This window comes from Microcaecilia unicolor, chromosome 11 (assembly GCF_901765095.1).
Source record: "Microcaecilia unicolor chromosome 11, aMicUni1.1, whole genome shotgun sequence".
Taxonomy (NCBI): Eukaryota; Metazoa; Chordata; class Amphibia; order Gymnophiona; family Siphonopidae; genus Microcaecilia; species Microcaecilia unicolor.
Genome location: NC_044041.1, coordinates 178,873,803 through 178,887,219, shown reverse-complemented (window position 1 = coordinate 178,887,219; position 13,417 = coordinate 178,873,803). Strand labels below are relative to the sequence as shown.

At 46.6% G+C, this 13,417-nt stretch overlaps 1 protein-coding gene across 1 annotated transcript; it reads left to right on the top strand.

Moving 5' to 3' along the window:
- The first annotated feature begins 3,958 nt into the window (after positions 1-3,958).
- Positions 3,959-9,165, top strand: LOC115481078 (mRNA decay activator protein ZFP36L1-like). The gene is made up of 2 exons (XM_030220093.1): positions 3,959-4,012; positions 7,576-9,165. The coding sequence occupies exons 1-2, from the start codon at positions 3,959-3,961 to the stop codon at positions 8,512-8,514; spliced, it is 993 nt and encodes a 330-aa protein (XP_030075953.1). The 3' UTR covers positions 8,515-9,165.
- The last annotated feature ends 4,252 nt before the right edge of the window (positions 9,166-13,417 follow it).

The window sequence follows — 13,417 nt, the reverse complement described above, 5'->3', positions numbered from 1 at the left end:
AGCGGAGCCGACAGCCAACGGCGTGCACCCGGGGCAGACAGCCCACACCGCCCCGCCCTCGGTACACCACTGGGTGAAACAGCCCCCAAACACACATGGCCACTGATAAGGGCTCCCGCACTAACCAGGCAGTAACCGAGCAGTGCACGGCAATGTTTGATTACTGCTGGGTTACCACCCCGCAAGCCATTTTCAAGGGTTTTCTTTTTCCCCCAGAAATGGCGTGCGATCGGGGCGGGACTACTGCTGACGGCCGTATTGGGCCGACGGTAATCCCGGAACAGCGAGCAGTAAGCCCGCGTTGGGCTTATCTCCGCTCTGTAAAAGGGCCCCTTAATTTTGCTTTGATTCCATGCTCTTTCTATATAGGCATCCTCTGTTTATCCCAAACATTTTTTTTCAGTCTATTACTGTTTTAAAAAATTCCATCACAGTTTTCCTCATAGGGGGATCATTCCATCTCCCTCCTCTGTACTTTTTCTAGTTCCACTAAATCTTTCCTGAGGTGGGGTGACCAGAACTGCTGCACCCATAAGCAAGGTGCAGTTCCAAGGGCCAGCAGTAGAGGGTGGTAAACAGAACAATTTCCCTTGGCCTCCATGCCACAGGTGGTCCCAGGCCTGCCTCAGGATGTATATCCTGCAAGTGGGCTTTGGATCCCCCTCCCCAGTTTCTGCCCTACGCCCCTGAATGTTTAATACCCCCACTGGATACAGCTGTATTGTGTTTTATCATTATGCATCACTTCAGACATGTTTAGCATTTATTAACCTTAATATATCGCTCTCTTTGTCAGTCAAGTCAGAGCGATGTACAACAAAATATTATGAAAGACATAAAAGCAAAATTCCATAATAAAATAGAAACATCCCAAGAGGGAAGAGGCATTCATTCACACACTGTGACCCCACTGTTCATCGCTGAATCCCCTACCCCACAGGCAGAGAGATAATCATACAACGGTAAAAGCCGCTTCAAAGAAATCTTTAAAGCAGAGCGAGAGGTAGTATAATGTTTTTCCAATCGTAGATATTGAGGAAAAGAGTTCCAAAGTGCAGGTGCCTGCAAAGAAAAGGCAGTATTTCTAATGGGTTCCCATTTAGCTCTTTATGGATTACGAAGAATAAGTCTATTGTCATTAAGGGATTTGAAGAGTACAAGCAGGTGTGTACAGAATGATGTGGCTAGATAAGCAGGTGTGCCATCAAAAAGTACTTTGTGGGCTAGAGTTAGTATTTTGGATTTAATCCAAATTTTATATTTATTTATTTAACACATTTATACCCCACATTCTCCCACATAGCTGCAGGCTCAATGTGGCTTATACAAATACTATATAAAGGAGGAGCATAAAATAACTGAAGAATAAAGCAACAGTGAAATAAGGAGGGATGGTGATAAAAGGGTAATACAGTCGCTTATAGTAGGACGTTAATTTGGGTCCAAAGGATATTCTACTGGTAGCCACTGTTGATGTTTCGACCAGGGGCGTAGCTAGGTGGGGGCATGGGCCCCCACAGATTTAGCCCTGGCCCCCTCTACTTTCGACTCCCTCTCCCGCCGCCGCCAGGTACCTTTGCTGGCGGGGGTCCCCAACCCCCGCCAGCTTTAGTCTTCTTCGGCGCCAGTCTCCGGCCCGTTCGCTGATTTGTGGTGTGAGTCTTGACTGATATCCTGCATGCATGTCCTGCATGTTCCAGTGGGGGGGGGGGGGGGGGGTCAGCGGCTGGGGGAGGTGTGCTAAAATGTGCCCCCCCACCTTGGGCTCTGGACCCCCTCCCGCCGAGATCTGGTTACGCCCCTGGTTTTGACAGGGGTGTTGCCTGATCACAGGGCCGGTCCTAGGGTCTCTGGCGCCCCCCTGCAGATGATGAGTTGGCACCCGTGCGCCCCCCTCTGGCACCTGTGCGCCCCGCCCCCCCAGCATCTCCTTTCTCTCTTCTCCCACCCTGCCCCTGTCCAGCGATTCTCCTTCGCCCGAATCGCCCCCATCCCCCGCCGCCCTTGGTGCTTTAAATCTTTAATTTACCTCCGTTCCAGCAGCCGCATCATTTGAAAGCCTTGCCCCGTCTCTAGCCTTCCCTCCCTTCATGAGTTCGTTCTGCAGTCCCGCCCTCGAGGAAATGACGTCAGAAGGCGGGACTGCGGAACGAACTCACGAAGGGAGGGAAGGCTAGAGATGGGGCAGGGCTTTCAAATGATGTGGCTGCTGGAACGGAGATAAATTAAAGATTTAAAGCACCAAGGGCGGCGCGGTATGGTGGTGCAGCGCCGCAGCGGCGCCCTTGAAGGCAGGCCCTTGAACCCTGCTTACCGGGTTTGACCGGCCCTGCCTGATCATGTTGCTTTTCTGTATACAGAATCATGTGTACCTTAGATTTCATCTTCAATTTAAATGCCTAGTCTCACGCTCCTGTAACTCCTCATAATCAGATCATTATTTAACAACTTTGAATTTTGTCATCTGCAGATATAATCACCTCACTAGTTTCTCCATTTTCCAGATCATTTATACATGAGGGAGGGAAAGGGGTAAATTTCTATCTTTTGTTAAGGATGAAATCGCCTCAGAGGAATCAAGCCCCCCCCCCCCCCAATACAAACACACATACTCCTTGTTCTTTCCATCTGAATGCATCTCAATGTAAGGCAGCACTTTTCTCCACCAAAGATTTCTGCATGTGACTTCAAGGGCGAGAAGAGCAGCTGCTTTGATTGTGAGACACCCCCCCCCCCCATTCTGTCCTGGAGGCAGTCTCCCTCACCCCAGGCTGTTTGCTGGAATTCACTGCCTAGGCATGAAAGAGGACAGCTGTATGTGGGGTGGGGGTGGGGGGCAGAAAGGAATGCTGACTATAAGCTAAACCCTAGGGAGTCACTCTATCTCAAAAAAAAGTTATAGTGGAATTAGAAAAGGTACAGAGAAGGGCAATGAAAATGATAAAGGGAATGGAACTACTTCCCTTCGAGGAAAGGCTGAAGTGGCTAGGACTCTTCAGCTTGGAGAAAAGACGGCGGCTGAGGGGATATATGATAGAGGTATATAAAATAGTGAGTGGAGTGGACTGGATAGATGTGAATCACTTGTTTACTCTTTCCAAAAGTACTAGGACTAGGGGGCACGCAATGAAGTTGCTAAGTAGTAAATTGAAAACAAACCAGAGAAAATATTTCTTCACTCAATGTATGATAAAACTGGATTCATTGCCAGAGAATGTGGTAAAAGCATTTAGCTTAGCGGGGTTTAAAAAAGGTTAGACTATCTTCCTAAAGGAAATGGCCATCCGCTATTATTAAAATGGACTTGGGAAAATCCACTGCTTATTTCTAGGATAAGCAGCATTAAATGTATTATACTGTTTTGGGATCTTACCAGGCACTTGTGACCTTGATTGGCCACTGTTGGAAACAGGATACTGGGCTTGATGGACCTTTGGTCTGTCCCTGTATGGCAATATTTATGTTCTTACGTTGTGTTCTTATGAGTCTGTTACACAGTCCTCTGGGTAACACACTACTTGGTTACTCACAGGTGTAACCCTTTTTCCAATATCTGCAAAGGGAACAAGAACTACATGGGTTTGCTTCTTTCCAGAGAAAAGCTGGCTTCAGTGGTTAAAGCCTCCCACTATCTATTCTCTCATTCTAGAACCACCCCCCCCCCCCCCAGCCTGTCATGAGGCCCATAGACCTGCAGAATGAATGCTCCCCTCACCCTACCCAATATTAGTGGGACAAACAGTAACTCCACCCATATACACTTGGTAGCCTATAAGAGCAGAAGGGGCACAAGGGGGAGGCTCTTGTCCTTTCTCAGGATCCATTCCTTCCATGATTGACAAGATTAAAGAGCTTTTGTGGATAAAGCACCAGTTAGTGGCTTGAGGACAGCAATTTTAGAGGATACCTTAAGGGACAGTGTTTTCCTTTCTCCGCCGCCCGAGTCCCTGACCCCAGAATGCCCTCGGATCTGCTAAGCCCATTCCTGGAACTGGACCTGGATTTAAGTGAGGTAATTGTAATTAAAAGGTGTGTATAAAGGGAAAAGTTTAATGAGTCCCAGGAATGATGGGTCCCCTTTTCTTTGTGACTAGAATCCTGAATTTAGCCCCTGGTAGATGGCTGCACTGCAAGACCTTAGGGGGAAGCAACTATGGGGCAACTGTTGGCTGCACTGGGAAGACTTTGTGGGGTAGCTGATGGGTGCACATGATATTTGGGGCTATCAAGGTATACACAAAAAGTAGCACATATGAGTTTATCTTGTTGGGCAGACTGGATGGACTGTGCAGGTTTTTTTCTGCCGTCATCTACTATGTTACTATGTAATAGAGGGCTTCCCTACCCATCTCCTCCTGAGACCCTGCAAATCTGGAAAGTCCTCTCTCTCTCTCTCTGTCTGTCTGTCTCTCTCTCTCTCTCTGGTTGAAGTTGCAGATCATTTATCATTTTCACAGGGATCATTTTCATTACTGCAGTTTTTTGAAGGATGTTGTGGTTTAGGAACCTTCAACCCCAGCCTTATTTGACAGCATACACTCAGTGTTTGCTGATGCTGTGATCAGCAGGGCTGGGCTCGGACACTGCTGAAAGGTAAAATCTTTCATAAAAAGGGCAAGAAATAATTTGAGCAATGGTGCAGCTGAATTTGCAGAGCTTCCAGCTCCTGGTCCCTTCTCCTCCCCCCCCCCCCCATCTGTAAATCGCCGCAGGAAGAGGCTTTAACAACATACACGGGTCTATAGTGGGAGAAAGGGAGAAACAGTAGCTAAACTACTACTACTACTTAACATTTCTAGAGCGCTACTAGGGTTACGCAGCGCTGTACAAAATAAACAAAGAAGGACGGTCCCTGCTCAAATGAGCTTACAATCTAAAGAACGAAATGTCAAGTTGGGCAGTCTAGATTTCCTGGGTAGAGGTGTAGAGGTTAGGTGCCGAAGGCGACATTGAAGAGGTGGGCTTTAAGCAGTGATTTGAAGATGGGGAGGGAGGGGGCCTAGGCTCGGGGAGTTTGTTCCACGCGTGGGGTGAGGCGAGGCAGAAAGGGCGGAGCCTGTAGTTGGCGATGGTGGAGAAGGGTACTGAAAGGAGGGATTTGTCTAGAGAGCGGAGGTTACAGGTAGGAACGTAAGAGGAGATGAGGGTTGAGAGGTAGGGAGGGGCTGCAGATCGAGTACATTTGTAGGTTAGTAGCAGAAGCTAAAGCAGCCAAATATACTGTAGAAACAATACGATCAGGGCACGAGAAATGTAACCTGGCCATATTGTTTCCTCTGTACCCTGTATTTTATTGTTATACAAATATCTTTTCTCCACTTCTTCTTGAATTTATAGTGGATCATACCTTTTCAGATCTAGGACGAAGCAACTTACAGTAGGCATTTGAGGACTTACATTCCACAAAAAGTCAGTTCTGTAAAGCTGTTACTTAAAAGATTGTCACCAACCTGCGGATTCTGTATATGGCGATTAAAGTTGCGCATACAACTTAATTGTTTTAACAAGCCAATCGGTGCCAATAATTGACCACTAACAAGCAATTATCGGCACTAATTAGAATTTACACGTGCAACTTTCTAAGCGTATTCTGTATCATGGTGCACATGGAGGAAAGGAGAAACAGGGGTGATATGATACAGACGTTCAAATATTTGAAAGGTATTAATCCGCAAACGAACCTTTTCCGGAGATGGGAAGGCGGTAGAACGAGAGGACATGAATTGAGGTTGAAGGGGGGCAGACTCAGGAGTAATGTCAGGAAGTATTTTTTTCACGGAGAGAGTGGTGGATGCTTGGAATGCCCTCCCGCGGGAGGTGGTGGAGATGAAAACGGTAACGGAATTCAAACATGCGTGGGATAAACATAAAGGAATCCTGTTCAGAAGAAATGGATCCTCAGGAGCTTAGCCGAGATCCGGTGGTGGGAGGCGGGGCTGGTGGTTAGGAGGCAGGGCTGGTGCTGGGCAGACTTCTATGGTCTGTGCCCTGAAAAAAACAGATACAAATCAAGGTAAGGTATACACAAAAAGTAGCACATATGAGTTATCTTGTTGGGCAGACTGGATGGACCGTGCAGGTCTTTTTCTGCCGTCATCTACTATGTTACATAAATTCTTATATGCAGATCTCAAAAGGGGGTGTGGTCATGGGAGGGGCATAGACAGATCGTGTTCCTTACTACAAATTACGCACACTGTTATAGAATATGCTTGAGCCGCACCTAAATAAGATGTGGGGCATTTATCCAGGTTTTAGTCGGCGTAAATGGTTGCGCCTAAATTTTAGCCATGGGAATGGCACTATGCGTATTCTATAAACCGTGCCTAACTTTAGGTGAGGTTTATAGAATAGTGTTTTTGGCGCCATAGATAGAATCTGGTCCCAAATCAATGCTTAGCACGTCCGCTGGTGCCAATAATTGGCATTTTATGTGCATTATGTGCCAGTTACTATTCTATAAATTCACTTAGCACATACCAGCCCCGCCTCCCGATCCTGACTAAGCTCCTGAGGATCCATTCATGAAATGAGATTGAAGGGGGGCAGACTCAAGAAAAATGTCAGGAAGTATTTTTTCACGGAGAGAGTAGTGGATGCTTGGAATGCCCTCCCGCGGGAAGTGGTGGAAATGAAAACGGTAACGGAATTCAAACATGCGTGGGATAAGCATAAAGGAATCCTGTGCCGAAGGAATGGATCCTCAGGAGCTTAGTCAGGATCGGGAGGCGGGGCTGGTGGTTGGGAGGCGGGGATAGTGCTGGACAGACTTGTACGGTCTGTGCCGGAGCCGGTGGTGGGAGGCGGGGCTGGTGGTTGGGAGGCGGGGATAGTGCTGGGCAGACTTATACGGTCTGTGCCCTGAAGAGCACAGGTACAAATCAAGGTAAGGTATACACAAAAAGCAGCAAATATGAGTTATCTCGTTGGGCAGACTGGATGGACCGTGCAGGTCTTTTTCTGCCGTCATCTACTATGTTACTATGTTACCTGCAAGGGGTTGTACATGTGGGCATGGCATGGGTGGGCCCTGGAAAACAACAAGGCAAACAATCTGCAGACTCCAAGATGGAAGGACAAAAAAATCAGATAGGTAGAAAAAAATATGATTTTATTAAATAAATATTCAAATCAGCCCGACACTGGCCGTGTTTCGCCCAACAGGGCTGCGTCAGGGGCTATACAATGTCCCTTTAAAGTCGAGATGTAAAATGTGCGGAAGTCTGAAATCATAAATCTTCCAAAAAAAAACAGCATAACCGGATTTGTATTTGTATTAGTTTAGGTCATTAGGAATGTAAATGTGTTATTCAGCAAGCACCGTTGTATGATAGAGTGAGTGAATGATTGCACGGTAACTAGGGCTATGTACTTTGATTTAGAGATAAATAAATATGAATAAATGATTTTTCCTTATACTTTGAAAGTATTTGGTGAATTTTAGAACTGTTATCATTAGTTAGAGGATGCATATTCATTAGGGATAGCCCTTGAAAGTTACTTTACAAAGTTATGTGTGCAAACTTTAAGGACAAACTTTCACTAGCTTCATGGTTCCCTCTTCTTTCTCTGCAGAATTTCCTGTCACTGAGTGTTTTGGAGGAACCAGGTTCAAAGAGGAAGACTCCTGGTGCTCCACGGGGAGCCCTGCAGCGCACACACTCTGCCCGTCTTGCCAGTATAGAGCAGCTCGGCAGCAGCAGCAGCTCTTTCTGGCCAGTGCACAGCCCCTGGAGCCAGGCTGCCAAGTTGCCCCGCAGCAGCCTCCTGCACCGCATCCCCTTCCAGGTAGACCGCTCCGTCAGCATGATCGAGGGCCCTAGCTTGAGCACTGGCTCCTGCTATAAGACGGAACTGTGCCGGAGCTTCCAGGAGAGCGATGCCTGCAACTTTGCCACTCACTGCCAGTTTGCATGTGGGCTGCAGGAGCAGCGCAATGTCAACCACCAAGCCAAGTACCAGAAGATGCCCTTCTATGGCTTCCAAACACCCAGCTATTGCCCATATGGGGCCCATGGCCACTTCTTCCACACTGCTGAAGCACAGCAGCCAGAGGCACTGGTCCAGAGCTACAGTCCAAACCGCACTGACCGGATCTCCTGTTGCCCGTCGGAGACCCTATTCCACAGTTGCATGGAACCCTCAGTCTACTGCTCAACAGAAACCTTGCATCACAGCTGCACCCAGCCAGGCTCATCCTCCTCTTCCTCACTGTCACCTCTGCACCCCTCACCTATCTGCCCTGATGGGACTTTCTCATGCAGCAAGGACCCCTTGGATTCCCAGGGCATTTTTACAGCTGCTCTCTGTGGCTCTTTTCTGCGCAGAACGCAGACCAGCAATGCCCTACAGGCTCCTGCTGATCGCAGCACCCTCCTTCCAGGCCTTCAGCGGCAACGGAGTCACTCCTGGGACTCACTTTTTGACCGGGATGGTTACAGTAGCTGTGACTCTGAATCTCCAGACCCTGGGGTGGGTGGCCGCTGGCTTCCTGTCTTCAGTCGGACTTCCTAATAGTGACTGTCTCCACCTCGAAGACTGAGGTTTTCTGTGTGTCCCAGATGGGGAATTCACAGTGGTGGTTTTGATGTGGGTTCTTTGTAAATGGATCTGCAGACTGCCATTAGGATAAAATATTTGTCATTTCATCAAACCTTAGAGATGGGGGGTGGGTGCTGATTCCCTTTTTTAAGAGATCACAGCAGCAAATTCCTGGTAATACAGCAAGGTTTGCAGCTGTGAGGCCTCTAGGACCCCTACCTTTCCTACCATGACTCCCATGGATTCCCCTTTGCAGCCGCACCCAGAACTGCCAACCTACTACTAGCTCCAGAAGGGCAATTTTATGCCAGCCCTGGATTTGTGACAACTCCATCCCGATCTACCCATTGTTAAGCTCTAGGCATTCAACACTTTGGGTCCCCATCGTAACATGATGAATACATTTTAAAATTCCCACATCTGGGTCTGACTACAGAGATAAATCAGCAGAGGAGGAAGAAGCAGATATGAAGCTCACCAGCTCCTGTGAACTGGAGGAACATTCACGGGAGAAAGGGGAACAGACAGACTGCTTGGCGCAGCATTAGCTTTGTCTTCCCTCCCCCTCTTGTATCTGCCACCAGATGACTTGGGAGCCCATTGCATTAATCCTGCTCCAATCCTGACGCACTGTAGGATTGACAGTGACGATGTCAATGGGTAGAATCAGGGTGAACAAATAATACAAAAAGAAAGAGAAGGAGAAAACCTCTGCAAAGTCATCAAAAGGTCCAAAGAACAGCAGAGGTGGTCCAGGAAAGGAGGAAACAGCCAAGGGTTCATAAAAAACCTTTTTAATGAAGAGTGACTCTATTTGGCCAAGTTTCAGCAATAGCTTTTTTGTGAACACTTGGTTGCTTCCTCCTTTCCTGGACCTAATGCTAGGGTCCACCTTAGGAGTCAGCTCTCAAGAAAAGGATCTAGGTGTCATTGTAGATAATTTGCTGAAATCTGTCCAGTGTATAGTGGTGGTGGTGGCCAATAAGCAGACAGGATGCTAGGAATTATTAGGAAAGGGATGCAAAATAAGACCATAAATATTATAATGCCTCTGTATCGCTCCATGATGCGACCTCACCTTGAGTATTGCATTCAATTCTGGTCGACGTATGTCAAAAAGATATAGCGGAATTAGAAAAGGTTCAAAGAAGAGCCACCAAAATGAGGAATTCCTCCATTATGAGGAAAGGCTAAAGAGGTCAGGGCTCTTCAGCTTGGAAAAGAGATGGCTGAGGGGGGATTTGATTGAGGTCTACAAAATCCAGAGTAGTTTGGAATGGGTAAAAGTGAATTGATTTTTCACTCTCAAAAAGTACAAAGACCAGGGGACACTCAATGAAATTACATGGAAATATTTTCTCACTCAAAGAATAGTTAAGCTCCGGAATTCATTGCTGGAGGATGTGGTAACGGCAGTTAGCGTATCTGGGTTTTAAAAAGTTTTGGACAAGTTCCTGGAGGACAAGTCCATAATCGAGATAGACATAGGGGAAGCCACTGCTTGCCCTGGGATTGGTAGCATGGAATGTTGCTACTGTTTGGGTTTCTAACAGGTACTTGTGACTTGGGTTGGCCACAGCTGGAAGCAGGATACTAGGCTTGATGGACCATTGGTCTGATCCAGTATGGCTGTTCTTATGTTCTTTAGACCTTTTGCTACAAATAGTACACCATATTGGGAATGTACCAGTAAGTTAAAAAGCAGGACTGTCCCAAAATGTATATAATGGAACTGGGTAAGTTGGCAGCACTGGTTACTCCAAACCCCGGCCTTCAGAGAAACACAGAAAATGTCACCAGATAAGGACTATTTGGTCAATCTAATGCAGTCAGTTGTCCCTGCCTACTAAATACGAATATCTCCCAGCTGTCCACCAGCAGTCAGGGGACAGTTCTTGTAGTTTGCTTTTGTCCTCCTGATCATCATCCCACCCTGGTAACTACAGGTGGATAAAGAATGGATGCACCCAACAAGTCAGCCCATCAATGAATCTCTCTTCAAATAGCTGGAAGTCCAGATGAGTCTCTCATCCGCAGGAGCTGATGCAGTCCTTTCACTAGAGAGGGGGCAGCCCCGTAAACCCTCACACAATCACTGCATTCCTCTGAGGCCTCAGCGAACAAGACAAAGATCAGTCAACCAACAAGTACGAGCCCTTCATCCCAGGCTCAGAACCTAATGTATAATATATAATCGACATTGGGTATATGAAGGCTTAGCCTGTGGGTAGGTGCTCTAGTGAAGAGACAGCAATTATAATGGGCAAACGCAGGAGCCAGCTTTTCACAATGATTGGGGGGGGGGGGGGGGTGTGCTAAAGACAGTACAATTTACCCCTCCCTGAACATGGTGAATGAATTTGATCGATATTAGGGGATGCTCAGTCACCCACTGCGGCCAAAGAGCTGGCATCCATGTGGTACCAGAGAGTCAAGATGCTGTGTCTCTTTTTAACAGAGAGCTTTAAAGAGGGGGCCAGGCACAGTATCTGCTAGCCCTCCAGCGACCCTTTCATGTCATATCACCACAGGAGAGATTTTAGTTTATTCATTTCATCTTTAATTTAAAAGAGCTATGTCTGTGATTATAGCAATCCAGGGGAAGGTTTGAAAAAAGAAAATCCACCTCAAATCCTGATTTATGAAGTTCTTCGAGAGCTCTTCTCCTAATGCCCCACCCCCCATGCTATTCTCGGAGCTCAGAGGGCTCTGCTCGGAAATTAGAGAGGTCCTCCATGTGAGAGGGAGGAATTCAGGGCATTGCATACATCCTGGCTAGATTCTTTCGGGACTTAATGAAAATGAATAATAATCAAGTGGAAACTAATGAGAAGAATTTCAGTGTTGCTAACATAGGACCTTGTGTTCGGCTTTTTAATTTTTTTAATTTAAAGTTTTTATTTTCTTGATTTGTCGATTATGTTGTCTTGCAAGTTTCTGTTTGCCTTTAAGCTGTTTCTCCACAGTTAATGAAGGCTGCTGTTTGTTTTCATTGAAATGGGAGGCTGACTCTGGCCGGTACAATATCCTGTTTATTTCTTGGAATACTCTAATAAATCGTAAGGTTTGCTGGAAGGGTTTTGGTTTCACTCTCTTTGTGTCTGTGCCATGCCTGAACTTTTTCCATCTGCTCCACTAGCGTTCTCTGCAATGAATCCTAATTAAGGGCCCCTTATACCAAGCTGCGGTAAAAGGGGCCCTGTGGATTTGCCACGTGCCGAGGCCCCCTTTTACCGTAGCAGGTAAAAGGCTTAAAATAAATGGTCATGCAGTAAGTTAAACACTTGCCGCACAGCCATTTCCTGTTAGACCCCATACTGCCCCTATTTAGGAGGCGGTAAGGGCTCCCATGCTTACGTGGTGGTAACCGGACAGCGATTACCACTGTGTAAGCCCCCCAGCACTAAAAAAAGAAAAATATTTTTTAAGTATTGGAAATGGCACGCGATGGGGGCGGAAACAACCACTAGGCTCCTGTGGTAGCCTGGCGGTAGTGCCGATGTGGTGCACAGCAAGCCCACGGCAGGCTTGTGGCACCTTTGTAAAAGGGGCCCTTCATTGTCAGAAACTCCAGGCGAACATTACCCCTGTACACCTAGGGGGTAATTCTCTATAGCTCATCTAAAGTTGAGTACCGGGGTGATGCGTGCTGAGCACGAATTCTATATTGGCAATCGCACGCACGCAGAATTGCCATAATAGAATACTAGTGTGTGGACTAGATTTCTATATATGGTGGCAAAAAAAATCTGCCTCGCCTAAAGTTAGGTGAGGTTTATAGAATATGCGCAGCGCCCATTCCTGTGACTAAATCCTGGTGTAAAAATGAATGACTAATTTAGGCATGGATCGGGCATATTTATTTATTTATTTAACACATTTATATCCCACATTATCCCATTTAGTTGCAGGCTCAATGTGGCTTACACCGGACCCAGGCCCATCCCCCTCCTTACCTGTTACGTTTGTGGAGGAAACAGCGAGCCCTCCAAAACCCACAAGAAACCCACTGTACCCACACCCTATGGTAGTGGTGTACAGTTGTGGGTAGTGGGTTTTGGGGGGGGGTTGGGGGGCTCAGCAGACAAGCTAAGGGAGCTATGTTCCTGGGAGCATTTTATAAAGTCCACTGCAGTGCCCCCTAGGGTGTCCGGTTGGTATCCTGGCATGTCAGGGGGACCAGTGCACTACAAATGCTGGCTCCTCCCACGACCAAAGGGCTTGCATTTGGTTGTTTTTGAGATGAGCGTCCTTGGTTTCCATTATCGCCGAAAATCAGAAACGATCAAGTCTAGAGACGACCATCTCTAAGGATGACCAAAATTTCAAGATTTGGGTGTCCCCGACCGTATTATCAAAACGAAAGATGGATTTCCATCTTGTTTTGATAATACGGGTTTCCCTGTCCCTCCATCGGGACGTTTTGCGAGGACGTCCTCAACAAAACATGGGCGTCCCTTTCGCTTATACCCCTCATAGTATACTACTTACAATGTCAACACAATATGTCATAGAACATTTTAATTGATAGTGAAGGGTAAAGCAAAGATGGAACATATAGATAGGTAAGAAAGTAGGAAGAGTTAGAAAGTAAGGTGACTGATTTAAAGAAAGTTGCACATGAGGTCAGAGAGATGGTTAAATATTATCTCAGCTAGGGTAGGAGTGGATTCTCAACCTTTCAAGGTTGCAAGATTGCTTTTATTTGATTGTTGCTTAAGGCTGAACCATCAAAGCAGGTTATAGTCAAAAATAATCTGTTGTGACATGCATGACAGACAATATTCACGTGCATGACACATTGAACATTACAATATGCAGCTAAAGAAAGACAAAGCCTTATGTATCGTTTATTGTTGCTGGGAGGAGTAACCTA

Coding starts and splice junctions, on each gene's coding strand:
- LOC115481078 (XM_030220093.1), top strand. CDS start 3,959: ATGCCCTCGGATCTGCTAAGCCCATTCCTGGAACTGGACCTGGATTTA. Junction 4,013..7,575: donor TGGACCTGGATTTAAGTGAG/GTAATTGTAATT, acceptor CTTTCTCTGCAG/AATTTCCTGTCACTGAGTGT.